This window comes from Suricata suricatta, chromosome 14 (assembly GCF_006229205.1).
Source record: "Suricata suricatta isolate VVHF042 chromosome 14, meerkat_22Aug2017_6uvM2_HiC, whole genome shotgun sequence".
In the NCBI taxonomy this organism is placed as follows: Eukaryota; Metazoa; Chordata; class Mammalia; order Carnivora; family Herpestidae; genus Suricata; species Suricata suricatta.
In genome coordinates this window covers 83,983,215-84,004,480 of record NC_043713.1, presented here as the reverse complement: position 1 = coordinate 84,004,480, position 21,266 = coordinate 83,983,215, and the positions used below count along the sequence as shown (strand labels likewise).

The window sequence follows — 21,266 nt, the reverse complement described above, 5'->3', positions numbered from 1 at the left end:
ATGAAGCTAAATAACAAAAGAAACATCCAGAATTGTGAAAAATGACAGCAAGAATGGGAACGGAGAAGGGTGAAGCATGAGGCTGTGTTTTCTTATTTTTAGCCTTTGAGGATGACTTGACAAAGTGACTTTAGTGAAAAATTCAATTTAAAAAATTAATAATACTTAGGGGCCCCTGGGGGGCTCAGTCAGTAGGTTGTGATCTCAGAGTTCGTGGGTTTGAGCCCCACGTCAGACTCTGAGCTGACCTCGGAGCCTGGAGCCTGCATCAGATTCTGTGTCTCCCCCTCTCTCTCTGCCCCTCCCCTGCTTGTGCATGTGCGCTCACTCTCTCTCTCAAATTAAACACTTTTAAAAAGAAAACTTAATAACACTTAAGATAAAATAGAGGCTGAGAATAAACCGGATATAATTAAAATGGAAATGTTTAGATAACCCAAGAAGAACAGTCTGGTTGTCCATACAAAAAGATGCTCCGGCTGTAAAAACAATTACTCCAGACCTAAAATGGGGACGCTGCTGTGGGGAGCCGCAGCCGGTCTCTGGCAGGCTCTGCCTCCCCCGCCCTCAGCCCCCTCTTCCATCTCCCCACCTCCTATCATTCCCGAGACTACATCAGCCTACGCTGTGACCAGAAGAACCTTCCTCAACCGTAATTCTGATTACCTCACTCAACAGCCCTCAGTGGCTCCCTACTGCCTACGAAATCAAGTCCCATTCTTCAGCCTATGTCCCCCCCGGCGATACAGCCAGCCCGCCCTTGCAGAAATGCCACGGCGTCTAGCTTGATTTAACCTTACTCTGCTTAGAGACAGGAATGGGGACAGAGATTAAGGAATGTTCATCTTTATATTCCCCCGTCCTGTTTCTTTTTTTAAATTTATTTAAATTCAAGGTAGGTGACATCCCTGTAGTCTTGGTTTCAGGAGGAGAACCCAGTGACTCACCGCTTGTATTTAACACCCACTGCACATCCCAGCAAGTGCCCTCCTTCCTGCCCGTCACCCGCTTTCCCTCCACCTGCCCACCCCGCCCGCCCCCACATCAACCCTCAGTTTGTTCTCTGGATTTAAGAGTCTCTTATGGTGGTGTTTGGTTTTTTTTTACAAGTAAGCAAGCATTACTTTTTGCAATTAAAGAAAACTCCTCGGCACAACTGCACGAATCTAACACGGGAAAACACGGTATCTGCTTCCAAGACCAAACCCGCCGACGCGTGACTTGCCAGAACGTCAATCTTGAACTCGTCCATCACGTATCTCCAGTGCTGGGAACACTGGATGCTGAAGGGGTCAAAGGTCAGGTTTTCCATGGGGGTGACCAGGCTGTCCACCCTGCACAGGACATCGTCGATGCGCTTGGGGTCCCCCGTCACTGCCTTTAGTTCTGGACCAAATATATTGTAAAATTCCTCCAAAACCTGTCCAAACAAACAAAACAAGGAGGTTGCCTTTTGGTTTTCCAGGAGTGCTTTTAATGTTTGTTTGTTTTTAAGAGAGAGAGAGACAGAGCATGAGTGGGGGAAGGGCAGAGAGAAAGAGAGAGGGAGACAAAGAATCCAAAGCAGGCTCCAGGCTCTGAGCTGTCCACACATAGCCTGACACGGGGTTTGAAGTCACAAACCGTGAGGTCATGACCTGAGTTGAAGTCGGAGGCTTAACTGAGCCACCGAGGTGCCCCTCTCATGAATGTTTTAACTACAAGTGGATTTCGCGTCTAGATTTGCCTGGGGGCAGGAATCCTGTCACATTAGCTACTTCCTCCCAGTCTAAGACCTCTGATACTATGCCCACGGCACATGGGACAAGATCCAGATGTCCTGATACAGTCTGCAAAGTCTGCATGTTCAGGCCCCCACCTACCCAGCCCCTTCCCGCATCACTGCCCATACCTCACCTCCTCGCAGCCTCCCTGGCCCGCTTTTACTTCCATGTCCCTTTCTGCCACAGACCTTTGCACGTGCCATTCAAATTGCCTGGCAAGCTACTATTCATCCCTGAAGGTCACTTGGTCACGTCCAAGCCCTCAGAGCAGGTCAGGCTTCAAGCACACACCGCAAAAGCCCCAACAGCAGAGCACGTGCTCCAGCCATACTTATGCGTTTATACGATTAGTACGTCTGCCATCTTTCCTCTACCAGACTATAAACGCCACGAAACCACAGACTGTGGAGGCGTTTGCCGGGGCCAGCTTCATAGGCGAGTGGCCCAGGCAGGTGCACAGGGGCCCAGGCTCAGAGGACCCCGTGCTGGGTTTAAGGATCTGCTAAGAACATCTTGAAATTCTTAATAATTTTATCTTTTTTTTTAATGTTTATTTCTGAGGCGGGGGAAAGGGGCAGAGAGCGAGGAAGACAGACGATCTGAAGGGCGCTGCACGCTGACAGCACGGAGCCCAGCGCGGGGCTCGAACCGACAAACTGTGAGACCATGACCTGAGCCCAAGTCAGAGGCTTAACCAACTGAGCCTCCCAGGCTCATCAGTAAGTCTGTCTCTGAATGTGTGTTTTGTAAGTGAGACCTGATGGGCCGTCGTGCACACATCTGAGCAGATTATATGGCATCAGCGTGTCTCCTGCCCCTCCAGGAAACCCTTGCTATAAAGATAAAAGACCTAAAAGCCAGGAAAACTGGAAGAATAAAAATGCTGTAACTGAGATGCCAAACTGACTGGACAGAGTCACAACGAGGACTCAAGAAGCAGAGGAGAGAATAAGTGACAGAGAAGATAGAAGGTTTCAGAATGGGTTAAAAAAAAGAAAAAAGAAAAAAACCAAGACCCACTGATATGTCACTTACAAGAGACTCATTTTAGATCCAAAGACACATCCGAGTCGAGAGTGAGCGGGGTGGAGAACCATCTACCATCCTGATGACGTCCAAAGGACGCCAGAGTAGCCAAACTTACATCAGACAAACTAGATTCTACAAAGACTATAAGAAGAGGTGAAGAAGGGCACAATGACCAAAGAAAGGGGTCTATCCAACAAGCAGATCTAATGATTTTAAGTATTTGTGCCCCCGACTCGAAGGGCCCAAACATGTAACAATTAATAACAAGCATAAGGAAACTCATTGGTGAGAATACAATAATGGGGAACTTTAACCTCCCACTTGCAGTAACAGACAGAGCCTCTAAGCAGATCAACAAGAAAACAATGGCTTTGAATGACACAATGGACAAGGTCGACTTAATAGACATATTCAAAACATTTCATCCTAAAGCAGCAGAATACACATTCTTCTTGAGTGCACACGGAACATTCTCCTGAAGAAATCACATACTGGGTCACAAATCAGTCTTCAACACATATAAAAAGTTGAGATCATACCATGCAGATTTTCAGACCACAACACTATGAAACTTGAAGTCAACCACAAGAAAAAAATTTTTGGAGAGACCACAAATACACAGAGGTTAAAGAACATCCTACTAAAAAATGAATGTGTCAACCAGGAAATTAAGAAATTTAAAAATGCATGGAAGCAAGTGAAAATGAAAACATGACAGTCCAAATCCTTTGGGGTGCAGCTAAGGCTGTCCTAAGAGGGAAGCATATAGCAACGCAGGTCTTAAGAAGCAAGAAAAGTCTCAAATACACAACCCAACCTAACACCTAAAGGAGCTGGAAAAAGAACAGCAAATAAAGCCTGACACCAGCAGAAGAAAGGAAATAATAAAGATCAGAGCAGAAATAAATGATACAGAAATTAAAAAAACAGAACAGACCAACAAAACTAGGAGTTGAAAGAATTAACAAAATTGACAACCCTCTAGCCAGACTTACCAAAAAGAAGAGAGAAAGAACACACACACACAAAATCATGAATGAAAGAGGAGAGATCACAACCAACACCATAGAAATACAAACAATTATAAGAAAATAGGAGCAATCATATGCCAACAAACTGGGAAATCTGGAAAAAATGGATAAATTCCTAAAAGTATATAAACTATCAAAACTGAAACAGGAAGAAATGGAAATTTTGAACAGACCCATAACCAGTAAAGAAATTGAATAAGGGGCACCTGGGCGGCTCAGTCGTTAAGCATCTGACTTCGGCTCAGGTCATGATCTAGTGGAGTCTGTGAGCCCGAGCTTAAGCCTGTAATAAAGCCCTTTGCTTTTGCAGGTGTGACTCAGTCTCCCTGGTAGTCTCTGGTCTTTTTTGGGGCAATATTACAAACTTGGGCATAAGAATCTCATAGTTGGTGAGTTCAAGTCTCACATCGGGTGAGCATGAGCCCATATTAGGTGAGCTCCAGCCCTGATTTGGGTAAAAATGACAAGCCTCAGTTGAGCCCCACTTTTCTCTCTGTCTCTCCCTCCTTCTCTCTGCCCCTCATGGGATCCTTTGTCTTGAAGGAAAGAAGGAAGGAAGGAAGGGAGGGAGAGAGAGGGAGAGAGAAAGAAAGAAAGAAAGATTTGAATTAGTAATCAAAAATCTCCCAATAATCAAGAGGCCAGGGCCGATGGCTTCCCAGGGGAATTCCAACAAACACTGAAGAAGAACTGGGCGTCTGGGTGGCTCCGTCGGTTAAGTGTCTGACTCCCGATTTCAGCTCAGGTCATGATCTCAAGGTTCGGGAGTCTGAGCCCTGAGTGGAGCTCCACGCTGAGAACGCGGAGCCTGCTTGGGATTCTCTCTCTCCCTCTCTCTCCTCCTCCCCCACACATACTTCACTCTCTCTGTTTCTCTCTCAAAATAAACAAATAAACTTTAAACAATAAAGAAACAAGAATACCTATTCTTCTGAAACTGTTCCAAAAAATAGAAATGGAAGGAAAACTTTCAAACTCATTCTAGAAGGCCAGAATTACCTTGATTCCAAAACCAAAGACTTCAGTAAAAAAAGAGAACTACAGGGCAGTGTCCTTGATGAACATGGAAGCAAACATTCTCCACAAAATACTAGCAAACTGAATCCAACAGTACATTAAAAGAAATATTTGCCACGATCAAGTGGGACCTATTCCTGGGCTACAGAGGTGGCTCAGTACCCACAAATCAATCAGTGGGATACACTACATTTATAGAAGAAAGGGTAAGAACTATATGAACCTCTCAAGAGATGCAGAAAAAGCATTTGACAAAATCGAGCATCCTTTCTTGATAAACATCCTCTAGAAAGTAGAGACAGAAGGAACCTACCTCAACATCAGAAAGACCCACAGTTAATATCAGGAACACGACGGAGAGGTCCAGTCTCACCACTGCTGTTCGACACAGTGCTGGAAGCCCTAGCCTCAGCAATCAGACACCAGAAAGAAATGGAAGGCATCCAAATCAACAAGAGAAAAGCCAAACTTTCACCCTTGACAGAGGACACGATACTCCAAAATCCAAAAGACTCCATCAAAGAATCTGCTAGATTCATGGATATGTGAATTCAGCAAAGTCACAAGATATAAAATCAACATACAGAAGTCTGTTGCATTGCTTTTTTAAAAATATTTGTTTTTGGGAGAGCACAAGCAGGAGGGGGCAGAGAGAGCAGGACAGAGGATCTGAAGTTGACTCTGTGCTGACAGGCCGACGGCAGCGAGCCCAATGTGGGGCTTGACCTCATGAACCACGAGATCATGACCTGAGCTAAAGCTGGATGTTCAACCAACCGACCGAGCCACCCAGGCACTCCTGTTGCATTTCTATACACCAATAATGAAGCAGCAGAAAGAGAAATCAAAGAATCGGTCCCATTACAATTACACCAAAGACTGTAACATACCTGGGGGAAAACAAATCAAACAGATAAAAGATCTGTATTCTGAAAACTAGAGAACACTTATAAAGACACACAAAGAAATGGAAAAACATTCCATGATCATGGATTGGAAGAACAAATAGTGTTAAAATGTCTACACTACCCAAAGCAATCTATACATTCAGTGCAAGCCCTGTCAAAGCAACACCAGCATTTTTCACAAAACTAGAACTTAGAATTCAAAAATTTGTATGAAACCAGAAAAGACCTTGAACAGCCAAAGTGATGTTGAAAAAGAAAAGCAAAGCTGCAGGCATCACAATCCCGGACTTGAAGCTGTATTTCAAAGCTGTGATCAAGAAGACAGTCTGGTGCTAGCACAGAAACAGACACACACAGATCAATGGAACAGAATAGAGAACCCAGAAATGGAACCCCAACCACAGGGTCAACTAACTTTCAACAAAGCAGGAATGAATGTCCAATGGAAAAAAGTCTCTTCAACAAATGGGGTTGGGAAAACTGGACAGCAACACAGAGAAGAATGAAATTGGACCACTCTCATATTACACACAAAAATAAATTCAAAATGGATTTAAGACCCCAGTGTGAAACAGGAAACCATCAAAATCCTAGAGGAGCACATCTGTTTGTCTTTGGCCATAGAAAGTTCTTACTAGACATGTCTCCAAAGGCAAGAGAAACAAAAGCAATATTGAACTATTGGGATTTCATCAAGATAAAAAGCTTCTGCACCACAAAGGAAACAATCAACACAACTAAAAGGCCACTGACAGACTGGGAGAACATATTTGCAAATGACATCTCTGATAAAGGGTTAGTATCCAAAATCTATAAAGAACTTATATAACTCAACACCCAAAAACCAACAACAACATACACACAAATAATCCAGTGAAGAAATGGGCAGAAGACATGAACAGACACTTTTCCAAAGGAGACATCCAGATAGATAACAGACAGATGAAAAAATGCTCAACATCATTATCAGGAAAACACAAATCAAAACCACAGTGAGACACCACCTCACATCTGTCAGCGTCTAAAATAACAACACAAGACACAACAGGTGCTGGTGAGGATGCGGAGAAAAGGGAGCCTCTCGCCCCGTGGGTGGGAGTGCAAACTGCTGCGGCCGCGCTGGAAAGCAGTGGGAGGTTCCTCAAAAAATTAAAGTAGCAGCAATTGCACTACTAGGTGTTTATCCAAAGGTAAAAAAAAAAAAAAATATACTGATTCGAAGCGGCACGTGCACCTCAATGTTTACAACAGCGCTATCATCAACAGCCAAACTACGGAAAGAGCCCAAATGTCCTTCGACTGACAAATAGAGAAGAGTTGGTGTGTGTACACACACACACACACGCACACACACAAAGTGCACACGCAATGGGGATATTATCCAGCCGTCAAAAAATGACATCTTGCCATTTGCAAGGACGTGGATGGAAGCAGAGAGTCGTATACTAAGTGAAATAAGTCAGAGAAAGACAAATACCATATGATTTCACGCATATATGGAATTTAAGAAACAAAACAAAGAATCTTAGGGGGAAAAGAGAGGACAACCAAGAAAGAGACCCTGAGCCACGGAGAATGCACTGCCGGCCACCAGAGGGGAGGGTGTGGGGAGGCGGGTGGGCCATGGGATGGAGAGGGAGGAGGGCCTTTGTTGGGAACAGAGCGCCGTGTGGAGGTGCCGAGTGTCCGCCCAACACTGATATCGCACTGGGTGTGAAGTAACTGGAAATCAAATAAACTTTGAAAAAAAATTTTAATTAAAAAGATTAAAAGAAGGGAGTGAATCCCAACCGAGGTAGTTGGGTGCGTGGTGCCACAGCGCTCTGGCACATCTGCACATTCGGGCAACAAAGGACAGAGTGTCCTTTCAGTGATTCCACAGACGAATCAAATGGCCTTGTATTTGCATTTTAAGCTAACACCGTACAACGTAAATATGAACGGTCAAATTCTGAAATAATTTAAATATTAATTTCTTTCTTTATTTTGAGAGAGAGAGTGCTAGCAGGGGAGAGGCAGATAGAGGAAGAGCGAGGGAATCCCAGGCCGGCTCCACACTCTCAATGCAGAGCCGCTTCGGATTCTCCGTCTCCCTCTCTCTCTGTCCCGCTCCGGCTGGCTCACACGTGCTCACTCTCTCTCTCAAAAACTTAAATGTTCAGTGTCCCTTCACTCTCCTTCCTCTGCTACAGCCGTGGCAAACAAAAAATAAAGCCTGCTGAGGCGAGAGACGTCAGAAGAGAGGCAAAAGCTTTATATTTTAACGCTTTTAGTAGCATCTTCCCCGGCTTGGGGACAGGGCGCCGCACCACCGGCACTGGGCGCTGTGTCGTGGCCCCGGGAGCCCCCCACCCCAGACACCGAGCGAGGATGGAGGGAGGGACCTTCGTGAGACACAGGACTGTGGGTAACGCATCCACGGAGCTGCTAGACGCTCTGACGTCTCGTTCACGAGAGAGAGAGAGAGACAGACAGAGAGAGAGACAGAGAGAGAGAGAGATCAGATAAACGAGAGTCGCTGGAGGACGGCAGCAGCTGCAGCCATGGGCGGACGACGTGGTGTCAGGAGAGAGTGAAGAGCAGGCTTGGGCGGGACTTGGGGAAAGACAGAGGGAGGAGGATTTTGCAGAAGCCACAAGGCAGGCGTGGCCGGAGGTCAGAGGGCAGCTGAGAAGCAGGGCGAGGGAGGGACCGTCGCCAAAGACAAGGAGAAGGTGCGAGAGGGCCCCCGGCTCCCGGCCTCCACCGGACGCAGACGGAGGGCCGTCAAAAAGCCACACTGCTCTCCCCCAACCCGACCCGAGCCCCGACCCGAGCCCCGGGAGCACGGGCTAGGCCTCCCCACCTGCAGGACGTCGCAGAGATCCTGGCAGATGGCGGCCATGTAGTCCGTGCGCTCGAACAGCCGCTTGCGATCGAACTCCCACCGAGCCTCTCTCCCCGAAGCCTCGATCTTGGCCCTCGTGTCTAAATAGGCCTTTTTCCACGTGAGCAGGGTGTTCCTGGCCTCCGAGGTTTTGTGCTGGGCGCTGGCCCGATTCTCCCTGCAAGGCAGAGATAGGCGGCAGCAGGACGGCTGAGCGGCGGGGCTGGGTCCCGGCCACCCCGCCCGAGGGGAGCAGGTTTCCAGGGGCAGAAGTCTCCCCGGGGAGCAGGGCCTCCGGGTCCCACAGCCTCAGGGGCGAGGCGCCGCTCTGCACCCGCCTCCAGGGGTGTGAGCTCCCTGCAGATCCACAGCCCCCCCAGCTGACCTGCAAAGCAGCCCCCCAACCTGCAGAGCGGCAGCTCCCCCGGGGGGGGGGGGGGGGCTCTCTGCTCCAGCCGGGCCTCTGGCCACCGGTCAACGGAGAAGGCTGAGGCACCAGAGGGAAGCGACAAAGCCAAGACTTTCGTGCCTGTTTCACCCACATAGATTTGTTTTTTTAAGGACGGTGAAGATCTGCATCTCCTTCTACATTTGATCCCAGATCCCAGAGGCCCTCCCACCTCAGGGCCAGGGTTCCAGAAGTAAGTTCCCCTCTGACCGTGGGACGTGGTCCCTCCCAGCATAACTACGGAAGAGGTCCTGATTACAACAGCCTGCGTAACCACACAACGGGCTGTTATTTGGCCGTAAAGAGGAGCGAGGCCCCGACACCTGCTCCAACCCGGGCGACCCGTCACAAAAGGCTCCGTGGTGTAAGACTCCATTCGCAGGAAGGTTCAGAACAGGCAAATCGGTAGGGAAAGAAAGCAGATCTGTGGTTGCCCAGGGCAGGGCGGGTTGGGGAGGCCGGAGGAGACTCATAAAGGGTATGGGGTTTCTTTCTGGATTGGAGAAAATACTCCCCAGTCGGTGATGGCCACGGACACACGACTCTACGCAAAGAACCGCTGACTCGTACGTTCTGGTGAACTGTACCGTGTGTGGGTCATTCAGTAAAGCTGTTTAAGGGGCGCCTGGGTGACTCAGTTGGTTGAGCATCTGACTCTTGATTTGAGCTCAAGTCATGATCTCAAGGTTCATGAGTTCAAGCCCCAAGTCGGGCTCTGCTGACAGCGCAGAGCTGGCTTGGGATATTCATATTCATTTTCATTCTCTCTCTCTCTTCCTCCCTCCCCCCACTCATGTTCTCTCTCAAAATAACTTAAAAAAAACAAACAAACAAAGAGCTATTTAAGATCGTCCTAACAGCCGCGTCACTACTTCTTACTTGAACAAAGTCCGCAGGTTGATCACCTTGCAGACCCGTTCGGCGATTTCCCAGGCGATGCGCTCCAGGAGCGGGACCATCCTCCTGTCTTTGTTGTAGTGCCGGGAGATGATCCACACGATCCTCAGGGCGCTCATCATGGAGGGGATGGTCTCCAGGACGACGTGAAAGCTAGTCCCGTGCGTGATGTTCTGGTGGGAGAGAGAGAGAGCGGCCTTGGCCTCGGGGTCTGAGCAGTTTGCTAAAGCAACGCACATGCGGCAAGTTCCACTCTTCCTAATTCAAAAAGTGTACGTGCTTAGTGCGGGGGGAGCCTTCCAGCGCCGAAAGGAGTCTGAAATAGGTCTGTGCACTGGCGTGGAAAGACAGATACACTTTACAATTAAAGTAAATAAAGTCACTTGCAGGACTGTATGAAGTATGAGCATGCGTGTGTGTATATAGACAGATCTGTAGAGAGCGAGAAAAGTACATAGAAAAGGAACATATACGTAACACACACATACACACTCACTACATATTCTATGCGGCAGATCGTATTTTCTAAACACAGCCACAACGTTGTGACCGTGCCCCCTCACCATTAAGAGACGGCATCATCGCCTTCCCCCCCGAGGCTGCACAGGCTGTTACTTCTTTAGCCGGTAGAAGATGGCAGAGGAAATGCCACTCCTGGTCTCTTGGAAGCCAAGCACCGTGCACAAAGCACGAACATCCCGGCTCAGTCACTGAAGCAGCAGACTCTTCGTCTGGCTCAAGGCATGATCTCAGTTGTGAGAGTGAGCTCCGAGTCAGGCTCCACACTGAGCCTGCTTGGGATTCCCTCTTTCCCTCGCTCTCTCACTCACTTGCTCGCTCGCTCTTGCTCTCTCTGCCCCTCCCCTGCTCATGATCTCTGTCTCCCTCTCTCCCTCTCCCCCTCCACCCCCCCCAAAATAAATAAGCACTGGGCGCCTGGGTGGCTCAGTTGGTTAAGTGTCTGACTTGGCTCAGCTCATGATCTCGTGGTTTGTGAGTTCGAGCCCCCCATCAGGCTCTCTGGCGCCAGCAGAGTTTGTTTCAGATCCTCAGTCTCCCCTCTCTCTCTGTCCCTCCCCTGCTAGGTCTCTCCCTCCCTCCCCCTCTCTCTCAAAAATAAACTTAAAAAAAAATGTTTTTAAAAAGTGTGACCACCCTACTACCCTGAAGGCACCAGGCTTTGAGACCGCCAAACCACACAGAGAAACACTAGGGAATGAGATGCCATGCGGAGAAGAGGCCCAGGAGCACCCCGGCGCCAGATGTGTGGGCCAAGAAGCCATGTGGGGGTGCCTGGGGGGCTCAGCTGGTTAAGCGTCTGACTTCAGCTCAGGTCATGATCTCATGGTTCATGGGTTCGAGCCCTGCATCAGGTTCTGTGCTGACAGCTCAGAGCCTGGAGCCTGCTTCAGATTCTGTGACTCCCTCTCACTCTGCCCCTCTCCTGCTCAGGCTCTGTCTCTCTCTGTCTCAAAAGATAAAGAAACTATAAGAAAGAAAAAGAAATAAGCAGCAGCCACGTGGAAGGGGCCATTGGACAGGGAGCCCCAGTGAACTGCCCCCAGATTCCTGACCCACGAAGCTGCAAGACGAAGAACGCGAGTGTCATTAAGAAAGTGACAAGGCCCACAGACTGGAATACTGCTGTCATATCCTGGATAAGGAACTTTATCCAAGAATGTTTAACTCCTAAATCAAAAACGAAACAAAGAGGATCTGAAACAGACTCTGCTGTGGGGCTTGAACTCACAAAAACAAATAAACGTCACAATAGACGTTTCACCAAAGATGTGCCAACAGCCTAAGGAGCAGAACGAAAGGTGTCCAACCTCACTGGTTACTGGGAATGTAAACCAAAGTCACAGTGACATCGATTATTATGCACAAAAGATGCTCGATGCCACTTACATAGAATACCAAAAATAGGCAAACTTATAGAGATAGAGGTTACTAGGTGGGCAGAGCGGAGGGAACTGTCACTTCAAGCGTTCAAGTTTATGTTGGCGATGATGAAAATGTCTTGCCTACGAAGATGCGCACCCAGCATCGTGTACGTGTTTTTTTTAATTTTTTAATGTTTATTTATTTTTGAGGGACAGAGAGCCAGCGTGCAAGTGGAGGAAAGACAGAGAAAGACATAGAATCTGAAAAAGGCTCCGGGCTCTGAGCAGTCAGCACAGAGGCCGACACGGGGCTCAGACTCACAAACTGCAAGATCATGACCTGAGCCGAAGTCGGACACTCAACCGACTGCGCCACCCGGGCGCCCCTCGTGTATGCATTTAATGCCACTGAACTATACACTTGCAAGTGGCTAAAATAATGAATATTATACATCTGTTACCATTTTTTTTCTGTGTTTATGCTTTCTTTTTATAATAGTTTAACGTCAAATTAGTTTCCATATAACACCCAGTGCTCTTCCCCACAAGTGCCCTCCTCCATCACCTCCACCTCTTTCCCCCCTCCCCCTTCAGCCCTTGGCGTGTTCTCAGTATTCAATAGTCTCTCAGGTTTTGCGTCCCTCTCTCTCCCCAGCTCTCTCCCCCTTCCCCTCTCCCTGGTCCTCCATTAGGTTTCTCCTGTTCTCCTGTTAGACCTATGAGTGCAAACATATGGTATCTGTCCTTCTCCGCCTGACTTATTTCGCTTAGCCGGACACCCTCGACCACCTTTTTTTAGATGCTGAATTAAACAAGGACACGGAGTCCACGTGAGATCTAATTCACAGAGCCGACGTCCCCACGTGCGGCGCGCCCGGCCTACCTTGAAATGACGCTCCAGAGTGGACAGAAAGCGCACGTTGTCCGAGGCCTCCATGTGGACCTTGAATAGCTCGGTTAAGACTGGCTGCAGGTTGGCCACAAGCATCGAACCTGATTCCCTGATCACATCCAAGACCTTCCTGACGACCGGAAGCCTCGTTTGCTCATGCAGGGCGCTCAGGGCTGCGTTTCTCTCCTGCCAGAATTCAATTTCGGCCAGAGGACCATTGCCCTGAGGGGTGACGTGCACACACGGGGGTCACCACTCGTGTGGAAGGCACACTCATGGCCGAGTCTCTGGCATCCGTCCCTCCCTTCCCAACTGCTCCAAAGGGTAACCACGCCCTGCAGTGGACCTCAGACGGTCCAGTCAGAGTGAACCTTGGGACTCTGGCCGGAAGGCTAAGCCAAGATGCTCGGTCTTTCTCCGGACAACTGATGAGGCGATGTAACAAGCCATGAAGGAAGGCGGCCTGAACGGGAGGCCTCCACAGAGAGGGGGAGGGAGCCGAGGGGGGAGGCTCACACAGAAACCCAGCCGGAGCCCTGACCAGACCGTACCTGAAACCCACCCCTGCCTCCGGACTTCCCAGGTATGGGGGCCAACAAATTATGCCTTGGTTAAGCCGGCTGAGTTAGGGTCCCTGCTTCCGGCAGCCCAAGCGCCCTGATGGACAAACGGTATGACCTCTATCCAGCCACGGGGTACCCTGGCTGCACACTGGCCTCAGAAGGCCCTGGAATGACATCGTGGGGGTGTCTGCTTTGAACGTTTAGGGAGGTGACAAAACAGGAAGAACAGAGGCGATCAGACAGACCCCCAGACTCCTGGCTCCTCCTCCGGCGGCCACAGGAACCGTCAGGGCCCTGACGGGAACCGTCACGGCTGAGTTACCTGAGGCGTCTTCTTCAGCTGGGCCTCCACCGCGGCAGAGATCAGATTCAGCCAGTTTATCACACACTGCTCCAGGATCTCCACGGCCTCCAGGTCGGCCGCCAGGTCAGACACCTCTCTGTCGACACTGATGCTGGGCATTTCCAGCTTAATCTCCCCTGGGAGAAGAAAAACGGTCCGTCAGCCACTAGTGTGGGGGAAATGGCTACAGACCATAGCGTTCAGGTGCGTCACAGGCCGCTCGCCTCCAGACATCAGCACAGTGAGACCGGATACGTCCCCTCCACCCTCCGCCCGGCCTAACCGGCCTACATGTTTGTTCCCTTCCATCTCAACGTAACTAAGCATTACACATAATTGTAACGGTGTTAAGTTCAGTCAAAACGATCTAGTTATTGAAGATGTTCCTGAATTTACAATCTAGTCACTTCAGGGCATGCGGCTCTTGACCTCGGGGTCGTGAACGTGAGCCCTGCCTTGGTGCGGAGAGGACTTAAAAAGCAAAATCTTCAGGGGCATCTGGGTGGCATCTAACATCAGCTCAGGTCGTGATCTCACAGTCGGTGGGTTCAAGCCCCGCGTCGGGCTCTGTGCCAGGCTCGGAGCCTGAAGCCTGCTTCCGATTCTGGGTCTCCCTCCCCCTTTGCCCCTCCCCCATACATGCTTGCTCACTCTTGCTCTCTCTCTCAAAAATAAACATTAAAAAAGAAAAACATAAAATCTTAAAAAAATAAATAAAAATTAACCAGAGCTCAACAGGTATTTGGGGGAACCTCCAGCATGAAATAGGCCCAGAAAAATCAGAAACAATGAGCTCAGAGGGGATTACAACAATGTAAAGAAGAATTTGTTTTTAATCCCAATTATTGGCCTCAGAGATGTGAGGCAATTTGGCAGCCACCAAACAAGAACAGAAGTCTTTGGAAAAGGTATAATCACAGAACAAGAGGTCTCAAAAATTAAACATAGAGGCTACCGGAGGGGCACCTGGTGGCTTAGTGAATTAAGCATCTGGCTCCTTTTCGGGGAGGGGGAGGAGGAAGAGTGCAAGCAGGGGAGGGGTGGAGAGAGGGGGACAGAAGATCTGAAGCCGGCTCTGTGCTGACAGCAGTGGACCCGACATGGAGCCCAAACTCACAAACCAGAAGATCGTGATGTGAGCCGAAGTCGGCTGCTCAACCAACCGAGCCCCCCAGGTGCCCCTAAGCATCTGACTCTTGATCTCAGCTCAGGCCTTGATGTTAGGGTCACGAGTTCAAGCCCCTCACAGGGCTTGCAAAAAAATGTGACAGCTGATGTGAAAATGTTCATTCAAAGGTTGGGGACGATAAAAGTTGAAGAACTCTTCAGAAAAGCTGAATATAAAGACCAAGAGATGGGAAAGACAAGAGAAAGGATAAGCAACAGAATCACCAGCGTCTGCCCAACGTGAGCAAGAAAGAACAGGGACAAATAGTGGAAGAAATTAGCAAAAGGAGTTTTCCGTCTACAAGGCTAGGTCTTCAGGCTGAAAACATTCACATGATGCTCAGCAAAATGGATGGAGAAAGGACCCCACAGCGTCCATCATCCTGGCATTTTAAGACATTAGGATAAAGACACAATCCTAAAAGTTCACATAAAGGGGAGAGAAAAAACATAGGTGAGGGAGGGAAGGAGGGAGGGAGGGAGGAAAAAGAATCCAATTTCTCATAAGGAACACTGGATAGTACAAAACAACGAACAAAACTATATTCAAAACTCCGTGCCAGGGTGCCTGGGGGGCTCAGTCGGTTAAGCATCCAACTTCAGCTCAGGTCATGATCTCACGGTTCATGGGTTCGAGCCGCACATCAGGCTCGCTGCTGTCAGCCCAGACCTCGCTTCAGATCCTCTGTCCCCCCCATCCCCTTCTCTCTTTCAATTAAACAATTAAACAATTAAAAAAATGTTAAGTACGTGCTAACATGTTTTTAAACTCCAATGTCTATGCCCAAACTATTAACTGTGAAGACAGAATCATGTCATTTTCAGACTTCCAAGTTCTCATAAAAGTATTCCCCACACACCTTCTGTAAGGAAGTTACTCAGCAGTGTGTCCCCGCACGATGAGGGGGGAACCCCACTACCCAAGAAGGCCTAGATCCAGGGAACCCCGCGCCCGGGACGCGGCCACGCATCACACGGAGAGCGCGCCAGCCTGCGTGGGAATGGGGAACGGGGACACTGGGAGGGAGGAGGTCTAAAGGAGGGGCTTTCTTCAAAAACCAAAACCAGAGAGAACTGTACAAGGTATTCTTATGAGATACTTTAAGAAAAGGAGCACCTGGGTGGCTCGGTTGGTTGAGTGTCCGACTTTGGCTCAGGTCACCATCTCGCTGTTTGTGAGTTCAAGCCCCATATTGGGCTGTGTGCTGACAGCTCAGAGCCTGGAGCCTGCTTGGGATTCTGCGTCCCTCTCTCTCTCTGCCCCTCCCCTGCTCATACTCTGTGTGTCTCTCTCAAACATAAATAAAACATTTTTTAAAAAGATGCTTTACGAAAAGAATGGCAATTCAGAGGCTGGAGGAGGATGAGGAAGCATATTCTTGGATTATAAATTCACTCCATGACGGATTACCGGACCCTTGTGACCTCGTGCATCTTAAAGAGAACAGGCTAAAAGCTTTTTCGGTTGACAGCCAATAACTTACGAAAAGCCATTTGTAAATGTCCCATAAGTAAAAACAAATTTCTGCCTCAAGATGGTGTTAGAAAACAGGAATTGGCAAAGTTTTAAGATTTTTTTTTTCTCTAAGTAACGTCTACACCCAGTCGTCAGACTCAAACTCGCAACTCTGAGCTCGAGTCACATGTTCCACTGCATGAGCTGGAAATTTTAGAAGTATCAGACAGTGAGGGCGCCTGCGGGGCTCAGTCGGTTAAGTGTCCAACTTCGGCTCAGGTCATGATGTCACGGTTCCTGGGTTTGAGCCCCGCGTTGGGCTCTGTGCTGACAGCTCAGAGCCTGGAGCCTGCTTCCGATTCTGTGTCTCCCTCTCTCTCTGTCCCTCCCCTGCTCATGCTCTGTCTCTCAATAATTAAAATGTTAAAAAAAAATTTAATGTCACAGATGACATTTTATCATGTTTCCTCCCAGCATTTTATCTAAAACACAGAAATGGGTCCACACAGCTACTTTCTGACACCAGACACCAGGCACATAAATCATGTTCCAGATGAGAAGCAGCAGGTGCTGCCTCTCTGCTGTAGCCCCTCCGGGGAGAGAAGGGTTAGGGGCACACGCAAAAGAACGGTACACGAGACAGTGAAGGAAACACAGACACCAAGAGAACGCCACTTCTGGAGGGACTAAAAACAACCATTCTAAAGCAGAAGTCGGGGGCGCCTGGGTGGCTCAGGCAGTTGAGCATCTGAGTCTTGATTTCGGCTCAGGTCACGATCTCATGGTGTGCAAATTGAGCCCCACATGGTCTACACGCTGACAGTGCAGAGCCTGCTTGGGATTCTCTCTCTCCCTCTCTCTCTCTCTGCCCCTCCTCCGCTCACTTGCCCGTGATCTCTCTCAAAATAAATATTAAAATAAATAAAATGAAAATAAAATTCTGAAAAACACATGCCCATAGCATGTTATCAAAAGTTTGGATCTCAGGACGCCTGGGGGCTCAGTGTGTTAAGCGTCTGACTTTGGCTCAGACCATGATCTCATGCCTTGTGAGTTCAAGCCCCACACTGGCCTCTCTGCTGTCAGGAGCCTCTGCCCTCCCTCCCTCTCTGCCCCCTCCCCCCTCCCCTGCTCTCTCAAATCTCTCTCAAAAACAAACAAGCCTCTTTTAAAAAAATCGGATCTCTGTGGGTGTTTGTAGTCTTAGAGAAAATCGGCTCCAAGTAGGTGTGTTACATTTTACTTTCAAGGGGAGGGGGGTTTCTTCTCCTAGAGTAGCAACACCGCCTCGCAGAGCGTCCTGGCCCCTGCTGAGAGGCTGTGGGCGTTCGCAGGACAGGGTTCTCCAGAGCGGAGCCCCGAATGGGACTCCCGGTCCCCACTGAGGCAGCCCGGAGACTTGGTGTTCTCCATTCAGAACCCGCACCGCGCCATCCGCCCCGCACAGCGAGCTGCGGGCCCCACAGGAGCTGCTGCGGCCCCGCCAGGCGTGGGGCCCGGGGCTTGGCCACTAAGCCAGGCCAGCCACCCGCCCTTTCTCGTTTGTGGAAACCCCATTCTTGGGGCGCCTGGGCGGCTCAGTCGGTTAAGCATCCAGCTTCAGGTCAGGTCATGATCTCACGGTTCGTGGGTTCGAGCCCTGCATCAGGCTCTGTGCTAACAGCTCGGAGCCTGGAGCTGCTTTCGATTCTGTGTCTCCCTCTCTCTCTGACCCTCCCCTGCTCACACTGTCTAGGTCTCTCAAAAATAAAAAACGTTAAAATTGGGGAAAAAAAAAAACCAACATTCTTTCAACCTCCCTTCTCTGGTTTAGTCCACTCCCCCTGCCTGAAATGCCCTTGCTCCCCAACGCCACCTACTGACACTTTGCTGAGCATTCAGAGGAGGTCAAATGCCGCCTCCTTCAGGAAGTCTCCTATGACTTCCTCCTGCTTCTCCCACAGGGTCTCCCTCTTCCAAACCCTAAAGGTCCTAATATCTTTCCCAAGCTCTCATCTGCCATAGCTCCCTGTGCACCAGACGGTAAGATCCTGGAGGACAAGGATTCGCTGGTCCTCTGTGCATCTTTGCCCAGCTCAGGGTCACTCAGATGGGGAGCAGGGGAAAAAAGAATGATTATAAATGAAAACAAAAGACTCCTGGACTGTTACACTGCCTTCCTGGAAGGGCGTCCCTCCTGCGGAATAAAGAGGAGAAAGAATGAAGCTCACCTTCCAGTTGCTGCACTGTCTTTTGAATATTATTTGCAAATTTCTGGATGTTCATTAAAAACTCATCCCGTATCAGCTGCAGGCTGTGATGCGCCTCCCCGGGCCCGCCGGTCAGCTCCGCCTCCTGCTGGGAAGACTCGGGGGCTTCTTCGGACGCCAGTCCCACGGCTGAATCCTTGTGCTGGCTGAAGGACAGAGCCGGCATGAACACCTGCAACGGCAAGTTCAGGAGTCAGATCACACAATGTCATGGTCAGTAGTTCACGTGCTTCCGCTGCCCCTGGCTTCAAATGTTCTGTCAGAGGCGGCACAGATAATGACAACAAAGAGGCGAGTCCTCGAGCCCAGAGCACAGACCTAAAGAGAGAGAAAGGAAATTTGACCTAATGTGATTCCCAGGAGGAGGAGGCGACCCAAGCGCGAGGTCACCCACCAGAAGATCATCCTGGAGTCCTTCAGGTCACCGGCCGCGAGGTAGCCAAGTCCAAAACTCTGGCAGAAGCAGGCGAAGAGCTGGTCAGCCCCGGAATGTGCTAGTTCACAGGGGGATGGGGGGTCTGACTGGCTCAGCTGGTCGAGCATCCGACTTCAGCTCACGTCATGATCTTGCCGTTCATGAGTTCGAGCCCCGCTTCAGGTGAGCATGAGCCCTGTTTTTCTTTCTTTCCCTCGATCACTTGTGCCCTCTCTCAAAAAAGAAACAAGATGAGAGGGGGGTGGGGCACCTGGCTGGCTCAGTCAGTGGAGCATGCGACTCTTGATCCCAGGGTTGGGAATTTGAGCCCCATGTTGGGTAGAGAGAGTACTTTAAAAAAATAAGAAATCTGAAATGAAGAAAGGGCTGAGGAAACAGTCCTTTTGAAGTTTAGCTGAGGGAGCAGCTGGGTGGCTGTCGGTTGAGCATCTGACTTTGGCTCGGGTCATGATCTCATGGTCGTGAGTTCAAGCCCCACTTCAAGTGAATCCCACTTCTCGCTCTCTGCCCCTCACTCATTTGTGCCCTCCTCTCTCATGCATTTATGAAGTCACTTGAGTATAATAACAAAGCACCACCCACATAAATACAATGAAAAAAAATGCCCATGGGGCGGTTGGATGTTTGGATGGTTGAGTTTTGGTTTGGCTTGTAGCTTTGCCTTTTCTTCTTGAACTCTGATCCATCGTTTAAGCCGGTGTACGTGCACTTCCCACTTCCTGAAGAGCCCGGGGTGTGTGACGGGCGGACGCCAGGTCTGGATTCTCTGACCACACGCTCCTGGCGACGCCCGCCGGGCCCCCGTGTGCTCTTTCCTGCTGGGTCCGGACACGCCGTCGGAACCCCCGTACTGAGACTAATGGTACCACTCAGGAGACAAATAGCGCTTGGTTTTCTCTTTTCAGATGGCAGCATCACTGCCATTCAAGGACAGATCCACGAACCCTCTGAGAGCCCACAACCGGAATATTCTCATCCTGACGCTGCTTGATTTTAGAGCTGAAATGCGTCTATAAAGAGACACCTCCTCGTCTGCTGGTTAATTACCCAGTGCAGTACTCACAGAGGCGGCAGAATAGATGTCCAGACCCTTTTCTTCATCTGCCCGGTTTTCAAAGTGGTAAATGGGTGCCGGGTCACCCTGCCCCTGGCACCCCCTCCCTCAGTGGCTTCCATCCAGCCCCCTGGCCGGACACCATCGCTGTGCTCGGGCTGGTGTGTGGACAGCGTCACGTGGGGGCGAGGCCAGCGGCCAGGGTCCCTCAGTAGCCAAGTGCAACAGTCCCAGTAAACGGGATATGGAGGTGGTCCCGGCCACCCAACCCAAAACTGCAAAACCCTTACCTCTCCCACCCGCCAGCGCCGTCCCCCTCCCTGGCCTCCTCGTTCTTAACTCCCGTCACCACCGAGCAGACTACCGTTCAATTTGAACAACGCAAGGGTGAGGACACCAACTCCCCTCCGTGCACTTGAAAAGCCACGTATAGCACTTGACTCCCCGAAATCTTAACTACTAAGGGCATGGCGGAAGCCTTGCCGGCAACAGAAGCTGTGAATTAATACTGATCAGGACGTTCTATGTATTACATACTGTATTCTTAACAAGGAAGCAAGCTAGAGCCACGTGCCTGGGGGGCTCAGTTGGTTGAGCGTCCGACTTTGGCTCAGGCCATGATCTCACTGCTTGTGAGTTTGAGCCCCGTGTCAGGCTCTGTGCTGACAGCTCGGGGCCTGGAGCCGCTTTGGACTCTGTGTCTCCCCCTCTCTATCCCCCTCTTTCTCAAAATAAATAAATAAATGTTTTAAAAAATTGGGGGGGCCCTGGGTGGCTCAGTCAGTTAAGCAACCAACTTCGGCTCAGGTCACGATCTCACAGTTTGTGGGTTCAAGCCCCGTGTCGGGCTCTGTGCTGACAGCTCGGAGCCTGGAGCCTGCTTCCAATTCTGTGTCTCCCTCTCTTTCTGACCCTCCCCTGCTCACACACACACTCTCTAAAAAATAAATAAACATTAAGAAGTTTAAAGAAATTTTTTAAGCAAGCTAGAAGAAAAAAAATATTAAGAAAATCATAAGAGAAAATACATTTTCAACACTGTACTGTATTTATTGAAGAAATCCACGTAGAAGTGGACCCGTGTGGTTCAAATCATGCTGTTCAAGACTCTTTCAGTTTAATGTAAATCTTCCCGACTAGAATGTGCTCTGTGAGGCAGGTCTTGGCCGAGCTGTTCACTCAGTGGAACACAGTAGGTGCTCAATAAATGTTTGCTGGAGGGAATGCTGAGTTCTCCCCGAACCCCAGGCTTGTACGTCCCGCT

General features: G+C 49.6%; 1 protein-coding gene across 1 annotated transcript in view; it reads right to left on the bottom strand.

Moving 5' to 3' along the window:
• The window catches only part of DNAH10 (dynein axonemal heavy chain 10), a 134,837-nt gene that overhangs the window by 102,870 nt on the left and 10,701 nt on the right, over window positions 1-21,266 (bottom strand). Inside the window, exons 7-12 of the mRNA XM_029921629.1 lie at window positions 18,474-18,684; window positions 13,620-13,777; window positions 12,726-12,956; window positions 9,942-10,132; window positions 8,594-8,792; window positions 1,226-1,420 (exon numbers count right to left, since the gene is read on the bottom strand). Of these exons, the coding sequence (XP_029777489.1) occupies window positions 1,226-1,420; window positions 8,594-8,792; window positions 9,942-10,132; window positions 12,726-12,956; window positions 13,620-13,777; window positions 18,474-18,684 (1,185 nt within the window). The remainder of the gene's footprint in view (window positions 1-1,225; window positions 1,421-8,593; window positions 8,793-9,941; window positions 10,133-12,725; window positions 12,957-13,619; window positions 13,778-18,473; window positions 18,685-21,266) is intronic.